This window comes from Dendrobates tinctorius, unplaced genomic scaffold, assembly GCF_039654945.1.
Source record: "Dendrobates tinctorius isolate UK_male_01 unplaced genomic scaffold, ASM3965494v1 ptg000035l, whole genome shotgun sequence".
NCBI lineage: Eukaryota > Metazoa > Chordata > Amphibia > Anura > Dendrobatidae > Dendrobates > Dendrobates tinctorius.
In genome coordinates, this window is record NW_027361703.1 from 70,423,836 (window position 1) to 70,445,782 (window position 21,947).

General features: G+C 46.7%; 1 protein-coding gene across 3 annotated transcripts in view; it reads left to right on the top strand.

The window, feature by feature from the left end:
- The window catches only part of RELN (reelin), a 1,162,997-nt gene that overhangs the window by 538,711 nt on the left and 602,339 nt on the right, over nucleotides 1-21,947 (top strand). For all 3 annotated transcript variants that reach the window (XM_073573631.1, XM_073573629.1, XM_073573630.1), the window contains exon 6: nucleotides 7,332-7,410. In XM_073573631.1, the coding sequence (XP_073429732.1) occupies nucleotides 7,332-7,410 (79 nt within the window). The remainder of the gene's footprint in view (nucleotides 1-7,331; nucleotides 7,411-21,947) is intronic.

Sequence of the window (21,947 nt, forward strand, 5' to 3'; positions counted from 1 at the left end):
CAAAACATAACAGGGACACAGCCAAATCAGAACCAGACAGACGTAACGTAGCACAGGCACAAAGCACTGGCACGGGCACAACAGGGTCAAACACTTGGCCAAGGGTCAGGGTTTAAGCGACAGGGAATGGCCCCACAATGAGGCTATAAGAAGCCTCCCAGAATCCCAGTGTGAGGCCATCCAGGTTAACCCTAAAACCACCTAATCCCAGAAACTCAGCAGACCATGACACTTATCCCTAGCCATGTATGCATGGTTCCTTATCTCTATCCTTGCATGCATGGTTCCTCATCCCTATCCTGATATGTATGACTCCTCATCCCTGTCCTGGTATGCATGACTCCTCATCCCTGCCCTGGTATGCATGGCTCCTTATCCCCATCCTTGTATGCATGGCTCCTCATCCCTATATTTATATGCATGGTTCCTCATCCCTATCCTTATATGTATGGCTCCTCATCCCTATCCTGGTATGCTTAGTTCCTCAACCCTATCCTTGTATGTATGGCCCTCATTAGAAAAGCATTAAAAACCTGCTGCAAAAAACTCGTCCACCGACCGTAGAGATGGTGAATCGGCCCAGGATTGGGGATCACCATTAAGGAGGGATATGATGAATCCCACCCGCTGTTCCTCACTCCCTAATGAACGAGGGTGGAGCCTGAAGTGTAGCTTGCAGGCCTCCTGAAAAACCAAAAAATTATCTCTCCCTCCTTAAAACCTGTCTGGGAGAGATAACTTGGGTTCTGGTTGAGCCTGCAACTGAGCTGAAGCCCTGAACCCCATCAACTGCTGCAGCTGCTGCTCCATCATACCACACAGAACCCCACGCTCCTCAGTGAGGGTCTGCAGCAATTGGAGAAAGGTCTGCATTTGGGCCATGGCTCACCGGAAAAAAAAATGGGCGGTTGGTAATAATGTCACGGGGCGACTGGCCCTGCTTGACGCGACCCAACGATCGGTCGGTCTCAAAACCAACAAAGACAAACAGGGGGACACCGGGGACACAATTACGATGGTGGGCCCTGCAAATAGCGAACGGGGAAATGGAAACCTTCTGCACTCTCCTAAGGAAATGCCTTGAACTCTCCTCACGTTCCCTATATAGATTCTTTCAACCTGTCGCCGACCAGGATACCTCAGTCCCTCACTTGCCCTGCACCTATCCCTTACTAGGGAACTGGCAAGTGCGGACACTGGTACCACCGCAATACTAATAAAACACCAAGGAAAATAACAGACAGGGAAAAACAAACAACACTTAGCTTCCTGCAGTAATGCACTGGACCACAGAGTAAGGCACCCGAACACAGCTTCCAGCAGGAAAACCACTGCTCAAGATAGCTTGTCTCTTCAGAACGGTTGGCTTCCAAATGACCTGTATTACCAACAGTGAGCTACAGCAGCTGATGACCTTTTATAGGAAGGAGGGGAATGGTCACCACCTGCTAACTAATTAAACATGTAGTAACACCAGCGGCCACCGGGGGAAAAAACCCACATTAACCCCCGAGGGCCTGAAAGGAAAAAGGTTTCTATAAGAGAATCCAGACTCTGCCACAGATCCAAAAATGGATCGTGACAACTTGTTCATACAGTACATTATCATTTCCATGATCTTTGCCCTTTTAAGGGAGAACGAAAAATTATAGAACTGCAAGGCCAGACTAAATCCGAGTAAACATCAATTGTCCCCAGAAGTCCGAATTAGCCAACTTAAAGGATTGTGGTCGGTTATGACCGTGAATTCCTCGCCATAGAGGTAGGGCTGCAATTTTTTTAGGGCCCATACTATGGCTAAGCATTCTTTTTCTATTGTGGAGTTTGCTCTCTTCCAATCCAACAGCTTCTGGGAGACATAGGTTATTAAAATGACTGAGTACTTCTTCCAATCTGGTGTCCAATGCGTCTGTTTGGACAATGAACCAGCGGTGGAAGTCAGAGGCAGTCAGGACTGGTCTTTAGGCTAACTATGTTTTCAACTGGAGGAATGCAGACTTGCATTCGGGGGTTCAGATAAGATTTGTTTGGTGGTGAGGTCAGTGAGGGGCTTTGCTACTTTACTGTAATTGGGCATAAACTTTAAATAATAGTTTGCGGTCCCTGTTTTTGGTTGGGTGGGTGAGGCCACTGGGTAATAGCTTCTACTTTTGCAGGTTCAGGACAAATGCACCCACTTCCCACCCGATGTCCCAGGTATAGCACCTCGGCCATCCCCATCTGGCACTTATTGGGTAGGATGGTAAGCTCAGCTTTTGTTACCCTCTGCAGCACCCTGGACACATGCTAAAGATGCTTTTCTGAGGTATTGCTGAAGATAGCGATGTCATCCAGGTAGTCCTGGGCATACCTGACATACCACTGGTAATTGATCCACCATCTTTTGGAAGATAGCCAGGGTGTTTTTCATCCCAAATGGCATTCTGGTAAATTCAAACAGGCCAAAAGGGGTGATGAATGCAGACTTCTCCTGTGCCTCTTCTGTGAGTGGCATCTGCCAGTACTCCTTGCTCAGATCGATGGTAGATACGAACCAAGATCTGCCTAATCTGTCTAGTAGTTCATCCACCTGAAGCATGGGGTTGACGTCTGTAATGGTAACCTCATTGAGTGGCCTATAATCCACACAGAAGCAAGTACTCTTGTCTTTCTTGAGCACCACACTACGCTGCCTGCCCATGGGCTATGGAAAGGAACCATGACTCCTATATTCAGCATGTCATCCACTTCGGCCTTCATCATTGCCAACACTAGAGGTGTCACCCAGTAGGTGGGTTGTTTGAGTGGAATAGCTACCCCTGTGTTGACATGATGCTGGACCAAGTGGGTTCGACCAGGCCGACTTGTGAACAGTAAGCCACATGTTCCAAGTTTTGTTGGCTGCTTCATTGATGGACAAAGCCGATCCCCCAATGGGACATCTATTACTCCCATTCCTCTTTTGGATTCCACCAACAAGACTGGGATCTGGTCCATATCTGTGTCATCTAAAGGGGGACAACAAACTGCTAAGTAAGTAACTTCCCTTTCCTCATAAGCTTTCAGCCTGTAGACATGATAGGTCTGTTCACGAACACCTGCTCGATCCAAGGTCAGTTTGTCTCCCCACATTTCCTGGTGATGGTGAATGGACTCACCCACATGGTTTGCAACTTGTTTTTGCATACTGGTACTAGTACTGGAACCTTCTGTCCATAGGTAAATTCTAGGAGTTTGGCGGCACTGTTGTAACACCGTTGTTGCCTTTCCCTTGCTACTTCTAAATTTCCGTGGGCTAAGGTCATGAGAGACCTCATTTTTTCCCTAAACTATAGGACATAATCCAGAATGGGAACCTCTTCTGTGGGAAAAGTGCCCTCCCAACTCTCTCTCTCAAAGTAGAAGCTAGTAGCAAAAAAAGCACAAACATATTCCTATCTGAGAATAACAATTATGTCAATTAAAATTATGCTATTCTGATTAACTCCTGAATGGGTAAAAAAAAACTTCTAGAATGTGGTTTTGTGGACTTTGAGGTGTGCAATATTTAGAATTGTGTCACTTTTGGCTATTGTCCCCCAAAGTCACTTCAAATGTGAAGTGGTTCCTAAAAAAAGGTTTTGTAAATTTTGTTGGAAAAGCTATAAATTGCTGATCAACTTTTAACCCCTTTCTGCCATCCGACGTACTATCCCGTCCATAGGACCTGGGCCCCTATGCCCATGGACGGGATAGTACGTTGGCGCGATCAGCGGCGCTCACGTGGTGAGCGCCGCTGATCGCGGCCGGGTGTCAGCTGATTATCACAGCTGACACCCGGCACAATGTGTCAGGGGCGGTCACGGACCGCCCCCGACACGTTAACCCCTTGCACACCGCGATCAAACATGATCGCGGTGTACCGGGGGTTAAAGGGAAGCATCGGCAGGGAGGGGGCTCCCTCCGTGCTTCCCTGAGCCCCCCACGGCAGCGCAATGTGCAGCGCTGCTGCGGGGGGGCTCCTTTCCTCCAGGCCCCCGAATCCAAGATGGCGACGGGGGCCTTCGGGGGCCTGAGGAAGCTGGCTTCCTCAGTGCCTGCAAAGCGCAGGCATGAGGAAGCCTTCTGCAGTGCCTGTGTCAGATCGCTGATCTGTCACAGTGATCTGTGATGTGACAGATCAGCGATCTGTCACAGGACAGTGATGTCCCACCTGGGACTATTTAATAAAGTAAAAAAAAAATAAAAAACTGTTAAGATAATTTAAAAAAAATCGCCAAATAAATTAGAAAAAAAAAAAAAAATATTCCCCCAATAAATCCATTTTTTGGAAATAATAAAAAAAAAAACAATAAAAGTACACATATTAGGTATCGCCGCGTCCGTAATGACCCGCCCTATAAAACTGTCCCATTAGTTAACCCCTTTAGCGAACCCCTTAAAAAATAAAAATAAAAAACGAAGCAAAAAATAATGATTAATTATCATACCGCCAAACAAAAAGTGTAACAACGCGCGATCAAAAAGACGCATATAAATATCCATGGTACCGCTGAAAATGTCATCTTGTCCCGCAAAAAACGAGCCGCCAGACAGCATCATTAGCGAAAAAATAAAAAAGTTATAGCTCGCAGAATAAAGCGATGCAAAAATAATTATTTTTTATATAAAATAGTTTTCATTGCATAAAACCGACAAAAACATAAAAAAACGACCTAAATGAGGTATCGCTGTAACCGTACTGACCCGAAGAATAAAACCGCTTTATCAATTTTACCGCACGCGGAACGGTGTAAACGCACCCCCCCAAAAGAAATTCATGAAATGCTGGTTTTTGTTCATTCTGTGTCCCAAAAATAGGAATAAAAAGCGATCAAAAAATGTCACGTGCCCGAAAATGGTACCAATAAAAACGTCAACTCGTCCCGCAAAAAATAAGACCTCACATGACTCGGTGGGTCAAAATACGGAAAAATTATAGCTCTCAATATGTGGTGATGCAAAAACTATTTTTACAATAAAAAGCGTCTTTTAGCGTGCAACAGCTGCCAAATATAAAAACCGCCATAAATAGTAAATCAAACCCCCCGATATCACCCCCTTAGTTAGGGAAAAATAATAAAATTAAAAAAAAAGTATTTATCTCCATTTTCCCATTAGGGTTAGCGTTAGGGCTAGGGTTAGGGCTAGGGTTAGGGTTAGGGTTAGGGCTAGGGCTAGGGTTAGGGCTAGGGTTAGGGCTAGGGTTAGGGCTCAGATTAGGGTTAGGGGTGTGTTGGGGTTAGGGTTGGAGTTATAATTGGGGGGTTTCCACTGTTTGGGCACATCAGGGGCTCTCCAAATGCAACATGGCGTCTGATCTCAATTCCAGCCAATTGAGTTGAAAAAGTCAAATGGTGCTCCTTCCCTTCCAAGCTCTGCCATGCGCCCAAACAGTGTTTTACCCCCACATGTAGGGTATCAGTCTACTCAGGACAAATTGCAAAACAATTTTTGGGGTCCAATTTCTCCTGTTACCCTTAGGAAAATAAAAAATTGGGGGCAAAAATATCATTTTTGTGGAAAAAAATGATTTTTTTATTTTCACGTCCGAGTGTTATAAACTTCTGTGAAGCACTTGGGGGTTCAAAGTGCTCACCACACATCTAGATAAGTTCCGTGGGGGGTCTAGTTTACAAAATGGTGTCATTTGTGGGGGGTTTCCACTGTTTAGGTACATTAGGGGCTCTCCAAAAGCAACATGACACCCGCAGACCATTCCATCAAAGTCTGCATTCCAAAACGTCACTACTTCCCTTCCGAGCCCCGACGTGTGCCCATACAGTAGTTTTCTCCCACATATGGGGTATCAGCATACTCAGGACAAATTGGACAACAACTTTTGGGTTCCAATTTCTCCTGGTACCCTTGGGAAAATAAAAAAAATGGTGACTAAAAGATCATGTTTGTGGAAAAAATACGAATTTTTTATTTTCACGCCTGGGCATTATAAACTTCTGTGAAGCACTGGGGGGGTCAAAGTGCTCACCACACATCTAGATAAGTTCCTTAGGGGGTCTAGTTTCCAAAATGGTGTCATTTGTGGGGGGTTTCCACTGTTTTGGTACATCAGGGGTTTTCCAAACGTGACATGGTGTCCAATCTCAATTCCAGCCAAAAACGTCAAATGGCGCTGCTTCCCTTCCGAGCTCTGCCATGCGCCCAAATAGTGGTTTACCCCCACATGTGGGGTATCAGCGTACTCAGGACAAATTGCACAATAACTTTTAGGGTCCTGTTACCCTTGGAAAATAAAAATTGGTGTGAAAAGATCATTTTTGTGGAAAAAATATGATTTTTTAATTGTACCGCTGTACGTTATAAACTTCTGTAAAGCCCTTGTGGGTTCAAAGTTCCGTGTGCCGTATCTCTGTGATTTAAGGGCATAAAAATTCAAAGTTGGAAAATTGCGAAATTTTCAAAATTTTCGCCAAATTTCCGTTTTTCTCACAAATAAACGCAAGTTATTTGAATGAAATTTTACCACTAACATGAAGTACAATATGTCACGAGAAAACAGTGTCAGAATCACCGGGATCCATGGAAGCGTTCCAGAGTTATGACCTCATAAAGGTACAGTGGTCAGAATTGTAAAAATTGGCCCGGTCATGAACGTGCAAACAACCCTTGGGGGTGAAGGGGTTAAACACTTATAACTTCTTAACAAAAAATTATGTTTCAAAAATTGTGCTCATGTAAAATAGTCATGTGGTAAATGTTATTTATTAACTATTTTGTGTGACATAACTCCTGACATCTGAGTGCAGCCTGATGCTTTACATGTACCATGGACTTGAATGGGTGTGTGCTACGCAATTTGCAGAGCAACTCGCAGCATTTGTGATTTTTTTTCTCATGCCGAATCAGCATGAAAAAAATAGCAGATCCGCAGTGGCCAATATACTGTATTAATGTTATGCCGACTGCTATCCAATAAAACATAGGATAGCACTCGGCTGTGATATGCTCGTGTAAGCAAGCCCTTTGCATTTATGTCTGCAATGTAAATGCAGGGGATCAGCAGAGCAACAAGTCTGTAAGGTACAACTTTAGTTATTAGCTGCAGAGTATTAGATCGATGTCTGAGAAGGGGTATTGTTTTGGCAGCTTCTCCTGTAAATTGTAGTATCCAGTAAATTTGTTATTGCCTGTGCTGTTTAGGGCCTATAGTAATAAGAATAATGGCTCTGGAATATTAACTAATAAAACTTGGTCAATAAAAAGTAAAGAGTTGTCCGGTATTTAGATATTTAATGTATGCGTATAAATGTTTTTTACATATATGTTCCAATAATAATACGTTAACTGTATACTTATGTAATTTTCTTTTTCAGCTGAAATCCATAGTGAAAGTATTATTTTGAGAGATGATTTTGATTCTTACAAGCAGCAGGAATTGAACCCAAATATTTGGTAGGTGGAGAATCTATTGACTAAAGCCTTGTAACATTACTATCTTTTTAAGGTAAATATAACTGGTGTCGTAATGTAAAAAGATTCTTGAAGGCAGAATATAACTCTTTGGAAGCTAGCATTTATTAAAAATACTTAAAGGGGTTGTCCGGGCTTTTTACATAATCTCAGTACATATCTGGGCTGCAGAATTACGACAATAAGTAATTTACTTTCTGTCACTAGTTTGCACGGTTTTCTAGATATTCTGAACAGAACGTCCAAGGGGGGTGTTATGGCATTGAAATGAGAACTGGTCGTAACCTCCTACTCTACTCCAAACATGCCCTCTATAGCAATGACCCCACCCTCCATAGCTACAGGCCCTCCCCGTCCACATGAAGAAGCCCTCATCACACAGTAACAAATCCTCCCCCTCTAGCAGCCTCACTGCAGAGAGCAGACCACCCAGCTGCTTCTCCCCCAGACACACGCTTAACAGTGATCTATGGAAAGTGAAACTAGTGAGGAGGGAAAATCGTCCTGTATTCTGGGAAAGGCTGCTCCCATCAGTATTTGTGTCATTAGAGACACAGTGCTCATACATACACTGCACCAAATCTGCTGCTGTGTGAAGACATCAGTGACACAGAGCTGTCTCATTCACACAGCAGAGGCTTTGTCACACAACAGATTACATCAGTGACTGCCATCCCCTGTGCAGATTAGAAGCTGCAGACCCCCATCACTGGCCATCACACAGTCTGTTCTCACTGCTGCCAGCAGCCTGGGACAGTGAGGGAAGGAATTACTGATAATGAGTTATGTATTGTAATCATGGACAGGCCCAGAATACAGGACGATTTTCCCTCCTCACTAGTTTCGCTTTCCATAGATCAGTGTTCAGAGTGTGTCTGGGGGAGGAGCAGCTGGGTGGTCTGCTCTCTGCAGTGAGGCTGCTAGAGGGGGAGGATTTGTTACTGTGTGATGAGGGCTGCTTCATGTGGACGGGGAGGGCCGGTAGCTATGGAAGTTGGGGTTGTTGCTATAGAGGGCATGTTTAGAGTAGAGTAGGAGGTTACGAACAGTTCTCATTTCAATGCCATAGCACCCCCCCTTGGACGTTCTGTTCAGAATATCTAGAAAACCGTGCAAACTAGTGACAGAAAGTAAATTACTTATTGTCATAATTCTGCAGCCCAGATATGTACTGATATCATGTGAAAAGCCAAGACAACCCCTTTAACAACAACCTAAATGGTTATTCTAAATGTATAAAAGATTTTGTAATGAAGCCCACGTGAAACACGCGTAGGGGCTCGCAGTCTGGTGTCACACCGAGACCAATATGGGTAAGGATCAATCCTGAGCTAGCCATCACACTTATGACCTATTAAAGGTGTAGTAACACATTATACTGCAGTCTATCCCTCATGAACATGATTCTCCTGGTCTTATACCCCTCAGCACAGTGCTGATTCCCAGACTCATTATACCTGAGTCCTTTTATAAAATCCATCTGTCAGTTATTTAATACTATTGTGTCTACTAGTGAAAGACAATTTTACTGAATGTTTATATTCATGTTTAATCTAGAAAGAAAAATGATTTTTGTATTTACTTTAAAGATAGCTTCCTTGACTCCATTTGTTGTAATATTTTCATTTATATCTATTGGAGTTCTCTGTCACACTTTGGCAGTTCTGAGGAGGCCATCTGGCCCTGTTTATAAGTTGCATATTTTGAATATTGCTCTGATCTATTTGTTTATGTAGATTTTGTAATGTTGTAGGTAAAGGTTATGTGTGCCTATGTAAACAGTTTTTCTAATGTTCTTAAGCATATAAAATAAAAAATGAATCTACCTAGCAAGTAGTTCTGAATAGAGATGGGCGAACCCCTGGATATTCTGGTTCGACTGAACAGATAAAAACAAGTTCGGTTCGGATACCATGACAGTACTCGAACCCGGGCCCGAACATCTAGTGTTTGCCAAGCTGTCATCTGCATGACAGCGTGGCAAACACTGCCTTTGATCGGCGGTAAAAACTTTTTTTTCCCTTTTGATCACAGCTGCAGGATCAGGGTGTTATCTGACAGTGTTAGAACAGCAGCGCTTAGACCGGTGGTATTAATCTTATGGTAGATCAGAGCCGCCAAAGTTTCTCGCATTGTCATACAGATGACAGCGCCAGAAACACCCGGTGCTGAACCCAAACAGTAACATAGACTTTACTGTTCAAGTTCGCCTATCTCTTCTCCTGAATTAAAATGCAGTTTTATGCTTAGGCCTCTTTCACATTTCCGTTTTTTGACGTCAGTCAAAATCCGCCACTTTTAGAAAAAAGCGGATCCGCCCCTTTTTGGGCGGATCCGTTTTTTTCCCCCATAGACTTACATTAGCGGCGTATTTTGACTGATGGTCGTTCGTCGCATCCGTTTTTTGACGGATCCGTCAGAATTCTAGCGGCTCCCGGGCGGAAGAGACTGACTCTGAAACGTTTTTTCTGAGCGACAGTCCGCTATTTTCTATAGCGCATGCACGACGGATTTGGTCTGCCAGGGATTTTTACCCTGAATAGCGTGCCGCCAGATTTGCTCTGCCAGGGATTTTAACCCTGAATAGCGTTCCAGTGAAAAATCTCTCTCTCTCGCCTCTCCTTTTCCAGGCCGCGGTTGCTTTAAATTTCACACTCTTGCCGGCTGCAGCGGATCCGTATAGAAAATGGATCCAGTGCCATCAGTTTGGGCCATGACGGAAACAGATCCATTTTTTAACCGCCTGGCAGATTTGGACTGACCTTAAAAGACGGAAAGGTGAAACAGGCCTTACAGCTCCTACGTACTGTAAACTGATGTGTCACAACGTATGTACCAGTTCTCAAACAAAATTTGTGTAGTCTAATGCTGCAATCATACCTCCATCCATCTGCCCTTTATTTCTTAAAGAAGTTGTCCACTACTTAGACAACTTCTTTTCATATCACATGCTTGACCACAATTAAATAAAAAAGCTTATACTCACCTCCTGTGCTGGCACCATTCCGCGGTGTCGGCACTCGTTCTCCCCGGGGCTCCCGTGCTGTTGCTGTTTTGTGACACGTGATCCCGATCCCAAATCATTGCTGGTGTCATTGTCCCTGCCTCCTGTTGATTTGAACATGAAGAGTAAGTGAGAGAGAAGCTGCAGTCCGGACTTCCTCTTTATGTTTGGCTTGTCTGAAGGAGTAGACAGTGACGTCAGCAATGACTGGGCACTGGGGTCACATGCCACAGCCGCACGATAGCCTTGGAACCGCTAGTGCTGACACCACTGGAACATCGCCAGCACGGGATGTTAGTATAGGTTTTTTTATTTTATTGGAGCCAAACATTTAGATAAAGAAGGGATTGTCCAAGTGGTGGACAACCCCTTTAAGAGTGCGTATTAGCAAGACATAGATGGACAGATGGAAGGTTCTTTGAAAGCTGGATCAGACTATACTGAATTTGTTTGTGGATATAATGGAGATGCAGAGTTCTGTGTATGAGATGCAGACACAAAATGGGGGAAGATTTCAGACAAATAACTTGTAAAGATCACCCTTGACTGCTATACTTTTTCACAAATGTTCATTAATAAACCAGTTATCCAGTTATTGAAAATTCAGAAGTCATGACAACACTAATTAGAGTCACTAAGAATTTGTATCCAAACTAGAAGTGGCTAATATCTTTATGTAGCGGTTTAAAAACAAACTTTTGTGCTTATTTTTAAAGGTAAGTGAAAAATGTTGTTGCAGAGACTTCCTGTAGTGCTTCATTAGTATTATTAGAGTAAAAAGTGAAATGAAACTGTAAAAAACACGCGATGAATAACAGATGTTTCCGTTCCATTAAATCGTTTGCTGAGGTGAACTGGGCAGGAAAATTATCCGGTAAATGGTTGGAAATGGACCGTCTTTTCATACCTGAAAAGATAAACATGATACATGTTAATAGATTCAGTGACATTGTGAATTGCAGATAACATGAACCTTGGAGGAATCATCATATCTGGTGTCAGGAAATGTTTAGCACATGAGAAAATGCAGGAAAAATCTGGGTCTGGAGCACATAAGAACAATAATTGAAGGTGTTTACCATGCAAGCATGTGCTGACTTTTGCCCATGTTAGTTTTTTATTCAGGAAAAATACATAATGATTCTTTCCTCCCCTGTCTCTCTGTCACGCTTCGAAACCACCAGGAATGTTTAAAAAAGTTACAAAATAAAAAACACTACCAAAGATGCATATGAAAAATGCCATGAGGCAAACTCAAAAAAGTAAAATGGTTTTGTGTCATTTTTTTCTTTGCCATTCTGTATGCTTTGATTACTTTAAATAAAAAAAAAATGCATTGTTTCCTAAGGCTATGTTCCCATGATGAGTATTTGGTGCATTTTTGATGTTGCATACTGTCTCTGCTCAAAAATACAGCATATTTCAGTTGGATCAACAAATGTCCCATTAAGTGCAAAGGGCACTTCACATAATATCCTAACAACAATTCCCATATGCCGCTACATAGGAAAAAATGAAGAGAACCAAAATATAAAAAAAGCAATTTTTATTTCATATATCCAATAAAATTCATACAATTAAAAAAGCAAAATGCCATATAGGAGACGCTGGAGCACACAATATGACACAATAAGACATAAAAATGGACAATGTTGTCAAACTATAGGTAGACAAAAAGCGGCATTCCTCACAATATAAACAAGGTGCATGCATATGCAAATACATAATGCTCAAAAATGAGCTAATAATATAGTATCTAATGTGACACAAAATTAAATGCCCACAATGCCCCAGTACAAGTTATTATAAAGCCCAGTTTATGTTCAATAAAGAGGTATTGCTACAATGGTAAATATAACACCTGCATAGCGGTATGCGGCTATAAAATACAAGACTCCAATATAACACTATAATTACCAAAGAATTCCAGTGTATGATAACTCATGGAAACACTAAATGGGATAAAGACCCGTTAAGAACCAATATGAAGCCCACAGTAAAGCCAGTTACACAGGTAAGTAATAAGATATATGTGACGACTCCTGGAGTGGACCCTCTGGGTCGTGACACCAACCCTCCCAGGGCGAGCTGACCTAGTGAAGACCACCCCCTATACAGGGAGTGTCAGGGGCAAGCCCCAGGGGGTGAGGCACCACGACTGCTGGCACCAGGCGGCCGGCTCACAGGAGACACGAGTGGGTGAGAGTGTCGGCAGGAACGTGTAAAGTGTGGACACGGGAACACGTGGTATACAGAGACTTCGTTCGTCCGGGTGTGAGTGAAGCAGGAAGCGTGCAAGGAGCACGTCAGAGCACTGAGTCAGGCAGCAGGTGTGCCAGGAGGTACAACTGAGTATAAGACAGAGCACGGAATCGGAGTGTGTGCCAGGAGGCACGACTGAGTATAAGACAGAGTACAGGGTAAGAGCGTGTGCCAGGAGGCACAACCGAGTATGAGACAGAGTACAGTGTCAGAGCATGTGCCAGGAGGCACAACCGAGTACGAGACAGAACACAGGGTCAGAGCGTGTGCCAGGAGGCACAACCAAGTACAAAGCAGAGTGCAGATTCAGAGCGTGTGCCAAGAGGCACAACAGAGTGCAAGGCAGAGGACCTGAGTACAGCGCACAGCCAGGCAGGGACACGGCAGACCAAGCCAGGAAGCACAACAATAATCAGGCACCTCCCCTAGGGGGAGGTCGTCTGATATAGCACATGACTACTACTGGTTCCGGGTCAGGAACTAGCCAGAAAGCACATGACCACTACAGGTTCCGGGTCAGGTCCTCCATTACCATAGAGAGGACCGAGCCCTATACAGCACTGACAGGAGCGCGCAAGCGCAAACGTGACATGTAGGAGGAGGCCCGGGGACGAGAGCTGCGCGTGCGCACCCTACGGGACCCCCGGAGTGACCGCAGCTCCGGAAGAGATGACGTCGGGACCGAGGTCCCGCCCCCAGGTGAGCACGGCGTGACAGTACCCCCCCTTTACGCCCCCTCTTTCTAAAACTGGAGAGGAACTTAGACAAAATTTGGGGTGCGTGGATATTCTCCTTGGGTTCCCATGACCTCTCCTCGGGGCCAAAACCCTTCCAATCGACCAGGAACATGGTTCTCCCTCTTACCTTCTTCATGGCCAAAATGTCATTCACCTCAAACTCATCCCCCAAGCCAACAGGCTGGGGTGTGTGGCCTGGAGAAGGATGAAATCGGTTAAGAACCACAGGTTTTAGGAGAGACACATGGAAGGAATTGGGAATACGGAGTGAAGGAGGCAGCTTCAATTTGTAAGCAACATCATTAATCCGCCTGAGGACCTCAAAAGGACCAATGTAACGGGGACCCAGTTTGTAAGATGGTACCTTAAGGCGGACGTATTTGGTGGAGAGCCACACCTTGTCACCAGGGAGAAATGGAGGAACGTCCAGGCGCCTCTTGTCAGCGTGTAATTTCATTCTGTCCCGTGCTTTCTCGAGAGCGGTTTTGGTCTCCTGCCATACCCTGGAGAACTCCACAGACTGAGAATCGGCAGCAGGTACCCCCGAGACAGGAAGTACCGGTAGAGGCACATTGAGATGCTGTCCAAAGACGATGAAGAAAGGAGACTTGGTAGACGATTCACTGGAGTGATTATTGTAGGCGAACTCAGCCCAAGGAAGTAGACCGACCCAGTCATTCTGATGAGCATTAGAAAAATGCCGGAGATAGGATGTAAGGATCTGGTTGGTACGTTCCACCTGCCCATTGGTTTGGGGGTGATAGGCGGAAGAGAAATCCAATGACACTTTCATGAGTCCGCATAGAGCTCTCCAGAACCGGGAGGTGAATTGGACCCCTCTATCCGACACGATGTGCTGGGGGAAGCCGTGAATCCTGAAGATATGGGAAATGAAGATCTTCGCCAAGTCAGGAGCAGAGGGTAGTCCGGGAAGAGGAATGAAGTGAGCCATCTTTGAAAATCGGTCTACAACCACCAAGACCACAGTACAACCGGAAGAACAAGGCAGATCAGTAATGAAATCCATGGCTATGTGCTGCCATGGAGCCGACGGAATGGGAAGCGGGAACAGAAGACCGGAGGGTGGTTGTCTGGGTATCTTGTTCTGGGCACAGGACGGGCAAGATGCTACAAAGTCTTTAACATCCTGGGAGAGTGAAGGCCACCAATAATGGCGAGAGATTAAGTCCAAAGTCTTTTTGACACCAACGTGGCCGGCAATCTTGGACGAATGTCCCCAATTTAGCACTCGTTTTCGGTTATTCTCAGCCACAAAGGTTCTTCCCGGAGGTAACGTGGTTAACCTGACAGGAGCCACAGTAATTACTTTGGATAAATCAATGATATGAGAGGGTTCTTCCTCTGCATCAGACGACAGGAATGATCTTGACAACGCATCCGCTCTAACGTTCTTATCGCCGGGCCGAAAATGTAGCTCAAAGTCAAAGCGGGCGAAGAATAGGGACCACCTGGCTTGCCGAGGATTGAGCCTCTGTGCGGACTGGATGTACGCCAGGTTCTTATGGTCTGTGAAGATCTTGAATGGATGTATGGCACCCTCTAGTAAGTACCTCCACTCCTCCAAGGCCAACTTAATGGCCAATAGCTCTTTGTCGCCAATGGAGTAGTTCTGCTCAGTGGAGGAAAATACTTTAGAAAAGAAGCCACAGGTGACAAAACGTCCAGAAGAGGATTTCTGCAGAAGGACTGCGCCAGCCCCAGTAGAGGATGCGTCTACCTCGAGAGTGAAAGGTCTACTAACCTCAGGTCGGTGAAGCGCCGGAGCAGCGGCGAAGGCTTGTTTCAATGACTGGAAGGCCTCTTCAGCCTCAGAGGGCCAAGCCTTTGGGTTAGCTCCCTTGCAGATAAGGGACGAGATGGGGCGAACCAACGAGGAAAAATGAGGAACGAACTGTCGGTAGTAGTTCGCAAAACCAAGGAAGCGTTGGATTGCCTTCACCCCATGGGGCTGTGGCCAATCGAGGACGGCGGACACTTTTGCCGGATCCATGCATAGACCTGATTCTGAGATAATGTACCCCAAGAATGGCAGGGACGTTTGCTCGAAGGCACATTTTTCAAGCTTGGCATAAAGGCGGTTCTCCCTCAGGCGCTGGAGGACTTGACGCACGTTCTTTCTGTGGGCGGAGAGGTCTGGAGAAAAAACGAGGATGTCATCCAGATAGACTACCACGCAGGAGTACAGCATATCCCGGAAGACGTCATTCACGAACTCCTGGAAAACCGCTGGGGCATTGCAGAGGCCGAAGGGCATGACCAAGTACTCGTAGTGACCGTCTCTGGTGTTAAAGGCGGTCTTCCACTCATCCCCGGAACGAATGCGGATCAAGTTGTAGGCCCCACGAAGATCCAGTTTGGTGAAAATTCGAGCTCCTCTAAGTCGGTCAAAGAGCTCCGGGATCAATGGCAATGGGTACTTGTTCTTGACCGTGATATTGTTCAGGCCTCGGTAGTCTATGCAAGGACGGAGGGAGCCGTCCTTCTTTTTTACAAAGAAAAATCCCGCTCCCGCGGGCGAGGAGGACTTACGGATGAAACCTCTAGCAAGGTTCTCCTGGATATAGTCAGACATAGCTTGGGTCTCAGCAGGGGATAGCGGGTATATCCTACCCCTGGGTGGCATAGAACCAGGAATGAGGTCAATCGGACAGTCATATGGCCGATGGGGGGGCAGAGTCTCGGCCTCCTTCTTGTCGAAAACATCTGCAAAGGACCAGTAAGCCGACGGCAGACCTGTAGGTGCCGGGGATGGACCGGCAGAGTTCATCAGACGGACGAGCAACAGGCACTTCTCCTGACAGAACGGTCCCCATCGGAGTATCTCGCCCGACCGCCAGTCCAGGGTTGGCTCATGAGTCCGTAGCCAAGGGAGGCCTAGAAGAAGTGCGTGAGACATGGTGGACAAGACGAGGAAGGAGATCTTCTCCAGGTGCAGGGCTCCGATCTGCAGCTCGATCTCTTCGGTGGCCTGGGTAACGGACTCCAGCACGGACGTACCATTGACCGAAACAATCGACCGAGGAGTCTCCAGGGATCTGACAGGAATCCGGTATTTTTTAACCGCCTCGAGTGTGATAAAATTCCCCTCCGCGCCAGAATCCAGGAAAGCCTCCTCAGAATAACGCTTGGCACCGAGATTCAATAATACGGACACGAGCAGGGGAGGAGAGGAATCACGTACACCTAGGGAGGCCTCTCCTATCAACCCTAGGCGGAGAAGTTTCCCGGCTTCTTGGAGCAGGAACGGAGGAGGTGAGAGGAGCTCCTCTCTCTGGCTAATTCACGGGCACGTTCCTGAAACCGCAGGTCGATGCGTGTCGCCAGTGAGATCAGATCCTCTAAAGAGGTGGGAGTATCCCGACCTGCCAGTACGTCTTTGATCCGACTGGACAGGCCACGCCAAAAGATCCCTACGAGAGCCTCGTTGTTCCAACCGAGTTCGGAGGCCAAGGTACGAAAACGGATGGCATACTGTCCTACCGGTAGCGTACCCTGATGGAGGTTAAAGAGGGACTCGGTGATAGAGGCCAGCCGACCCGGCTCGTCGAACACCTTGCGGAAGGTGTCCAAAAAGGTGGAAAGCCGAGAGACGAGTGGGTCATTGCGCTCCCAGAGGGGGTTCACCCATGCTAATGCCTCCCCCTATAAGTGTGAAACAATAAAGGCAATTTGGGCGCGCTCAGTGGGATAGTGCTGCGGCAAAAGCTCAAAATGTAACCGGCATTGGTTCAGAAATCCTCGACAAAACTTAGGGTCCCCGCTATATCGGGGTGGCTTGCCGAGGCGCGGCATCGGGTGCGGGGCCGAGGACTGGGCAGAAACGGATTGTATGGCCGACAAACAAGACTCCATGGATTTCAAAAAGACCATAATCCTGGTCTGACTCTCCCGTAGGAACACCAGTTCCTTTTGGATGGAGGTGGTGGCACCAGCGGGGTCCATGGCCTGATTATACTGTGACGACTCCTGGAGTGGACCCTCTGGGTCGTGACACCAACCCTCCCAGGGCGAGCTGACCTAGTGAAGACCACCCCCTATACAGGGAGTGTCAGGGGCAAGCCCCAGGGGGTGAGGCACCACGACTGCTGGCACCAGGCGGCCGGCTCACAGGAGACACGAGTGGGTGAGAGTGTCGGCAGGAACGTGTAAAGTGTGGACACGGGAACACGTGGTATACAGAGACTTCGTTCGTCCGGGTGTGAGTGAAGCAGGAAGCGTGCAAGGAGCACGTCAGAGCACTGAGTCAGGCAGCAGGTGTGCCAGGAGGTACAACTGAGTATAAGACAGAGCACGGAATTGGAGTGTGTGCCAGGAGGCACGACTGAGTATAAGACAGAGTACAGGGTAAGAGAGTGTGCCAGGAGGCACAACCGAGTATGAGACAGAGTACAGTGTCAGAGCATGTGCCAGGAGGCACAACCGAGTACGAGACAGAACACAGGGTCAGAGCGTGTGCCAGGAGGCACAACCAAGTACAAAGCAGAGTGCAGATTCAGAGCGTGTGCCAAGAGGCACAACAGAGTGCAAGGCAGAGGACCTGAGTACAGCGCACAGCCAGGCAGGGACACGGCAGACCAAGCCAGGAAGCACAACAATAATCAGGCACCTCCCCTAGGGGGAGGTCGTCTGATATAGCACATGACTACTACTGGTTCCGGGTCAGGAACTAGCCAGAAAGCACATGACCACTACAGGTTCCGGGTCAGGTCCTCCATTACCATAGAGAGGACCGAGCCCTATACAGCACTGACAGGAGCGCGCAAGCGCAAACGTGACATGTAGGAGGAGGCCCGGGGACGAGAGCTGCGCGTGCGCACCCTACGGGACCCCCGGAGTGACCGCAGCTCCGGAAGAGATGACGTCGGGACCGAGGTCCCGCCCCCAGGTGAGCACGGCGTCACAATATATTTACCGTTGATGAAAGTAGGTGCTCGTGGCGTCTCCTCACCCCGATGCACGTTTTGCCGCCAGCCTCATTCCGGGGGCGCCCCCGGAAGAAGCTGGCAGCGAAACGCGCGTCGGGGTGAGGGGATGCCACGAGCACCTACTTTCATCAGCGGTAAATATATTTATTACTTACCTGTGTAACTGGCTTTACTGTGGGCTTCATATTGGTTCTTAATGGGTCTTTATCCCATTTAGTGTTTCCATGAGTTATCATACACTGGAATTCTTTGGTAATTATAGTGTTATATTGGAGTCTTGTATTTTATAGCCGCATACCGCTATGCAGGTGTTATATTTACCGTTGTAGCAATACCTCTTTATTGAACGTAAACTGGGCTTTATAATAACTTGTACTGGGGCATTGTGGGCATTTAATTTTGTGTCACATTAGATACTATATTATTAGCTCATTTTTGAGCATTATATATTTGCATATGCATGCACCTTGTTTATATTGTGAGGAATGCCGCTTTTTGTCTGCCTATAGTTTGACAACATTGTCCATTTTTATGTCTTATTGTGTCATATTGTGTGCTCCAGCGTCTCCTATACTGCATTTTGCTTTTTTAATTGTATGAATTTTATTGGATATATGAAATAAAAATTGCTTTTTTATATTTGTGTTCTCTTCATTTTTTCCAATGTAGCGGCATATGAGAATTGTTGTTAGGATATTTCAGTTGGAGCAAGGTGTATGGGCAGGGCCGGCATTGACAGCAGGCAGACCAGGCAGCTGCCTAGGGCCCCCGCTCCCCCAGGGGCCCCCAGCTAGCAGCACATAATGCTGCCGCTATGGGACCCATGAGGCAGGGGGGCCCGCCTGCCGCCAGCGCCAACTCCCCCGCCGCATTGAGCTATACCGGTGTCATAGATGCCGGTACAGTTCAAAGCAATGATGGAGGAGATAGCATCAACTGACGCTCCCTCTCCCATCATTCCCTGCTCTGCCTCTGACACACTCAGTCTGTGCTGGTAGTGCAGAGCCTCTGAGACACATTTTCAAAAATTAAGTGGTATCAATTTCACCAGAGTAGAACTAGTATAATGGGGACTGACACCTCTTCCACTACAGCCAACCCAGCAGACGGACACCCAACCAGGAGTGTACAGATTTTCAAAACTTAGTGGAACACACCAACAAAGTGGCATCAATTTCACCATAGTTAAAATAGTATTACGTGTTGTGACATCTTTTCTACGACAGCCAACCCAGCAGATGGACACCCAACCAGGAATGTACACATTTCCAAAAATTTAGTCGGAGACACCAACAAAGTGGCCTCAATTTCATGAGAGTAGAAATAGTATAATAGGGACGACACATCTTTCACTGCAGCCAACCCAGCATATGGGCACTCAACCAGGAGTGTACACATTTCCAAAAATTAGTGGCAGACACTAACAAAGTGGCATCAATTTCACCACAGTAGAAATAGTATAATGGGGAGTGAAATATTTTCCACTACATAAAATCCAGCAGATGGACACCCAACAGGAGTATTCCCATTTTCAAAAATTAGTTGGAGACACCAACAAAGTGGCATCAATTTCACAAGAGTAGAAATAGTATAATAGGGACAACACCTCTTCCACCACAGCCAACCTAGCAGATGGAGGCCCAATCAGGAGTCTTCAAATTTAAAAATATTAGGGCCCGACACCACCGAAGTGGCATCAATTTCACAAGAGACAAAATAGTATAATAGGGACCGACACGTCTTCTACTACAACCAATCCAGCAGATGGAAACCAACCATGACTTTTATTAGTAAACATTTAGACAGCGCCATTAATTCCATGCCGCTTTACAGGGAAAAGGGGGAAATATAGACAAGTACAATAAACATGTGCAAGACAAGGGACACGCAAGTACAGAAGGAGAGGACCCTGCCCGTGAGGGCTCACAGTCTACAGGGATGGGTGAGGATACATTAGGAGAGGGTATAGCTGATTGTGCAGTGGTTCAGTAGACCGAGGATCATTGCAGGCTGTAGGCTTGTTGAAACAGGTGGGTCTTCAGGTTCTTCTTGAAGGTTTCCGTTGTTGGTGAGAGTCTGATGTGTTTCGGCAGAGAGATCCAGAGTATGGGGGAAGCACGAGAGAAGTCTTGTATGCGGTTGTGGGAAGAAGAGATGAGGGGGAGTACAGACGGAGATCTTGAGAGAATCGAAGGTTGCGTGCGGGTAGATACCGGAAGACCATGTTACAGATGTATGGAGGAGACAGGTTGTGGATGGCTTTGTATGTTATGGTTAGGGTTTTGAACTGGAGCCTCTGGACAATAGGAAGCCAGTGAAGGGCCTCGCATAGGGGGGAGGCTGGGGAATAGCGGAGTGACAGGTGGATTAGTCGGGCAGCAGAGTGTAGGATAGACTGGAGTGGTGCCAGAGTGCTGGAGGGGAGGCCAGAGAGTAGGAGGTTGCAGTAGTCAAGGCAGGAGATAAGGGCGTGCACTAGTGTTTTTGTGGTTTCATAGTTGAGGAATGCGCGGATCCGGGAAATATTTTTGAGTTTGAGGCGACAGGAGGAGGCAAGGGCTGGAATATGTGGTTTGAAAGAGAGGGCAGAGTCGAGGATCACCCAAGGCATCGAGCGTGCGGGACTGGGGAAAGAGAGCAGCCATTGACATTGATGGATAGGTCTGGTGGAGGGGTAGAGTGAGATGGGGGAAAGATGATGAATTCTGTTTTGTCCATGTTCAGTTTGAGAAAGCGAGCAGAAAAGAAGGCTTAAATAGCAGACAGACATTGTGGGATTTTGGTCAGTAAGGAGGTGAGGTCAGGTCCAGATAGGTAAATCTGCGTGTCATCGGCGTAGAGGTGGTACTGCAAGCCGTGGGATTCTATGAGCTGTCCCAGGCCGAAGGTGTAGATGGAGAAGAGCAGGGGTCCGAGGACTGAGCCTTGAGGAACACCGACAGACAGGGGGCGAAGTGAGGAGGTGGTGTGTGAGAGGGAGACACTAAATGTTCGGTCTGTTAGGTATGATGAGATCCAGGATAGGGCCAAGTCTGTGATGCCATGAGATGAGAGAATCTGCAGCAGGAGGGAATGGTCCACAGTGTCGAAGGCAGAAGTCAGGTCCAGGAGAAGGAGGACAGAGTAGTGTCGCTTGCTCTTGGCGGTTAGTAGGTCGTTAGTGATTTTAGTTAGGGCAGATTCAGTTGAGTGATGCAGTCGGAAGCCAGATTGTAACCGGTCAAAGAGGGAACAGGAGGAGAGGTGGGAGGACAGTTCAAGATATACATGCTGTTCCAGTGGTTTTGAGGGGTAAGGGAGAATAGATATCGAGCGATAGTTAGACACAGAGGATGGGTTAAGGGAGGGCTTTTTGAGGATGGGTGTGATGAGGCATGTTTGAAGGATGAGGGAAAGACACCATTTGTAAGTGAAAGGTTGAAGAGGTGTGTTAGAGTTGGGATGAAGACTGTGGCAAAGATAGGGATGAGGTGGGACGGGAGCGGGTCAAGCGCACAAGTGGTGAGGTGTGATCTTGACAGGAGGGTAGAAAGCTGATCTTCTGTCATGGTGGAGAAGCTGGTTTTGGAA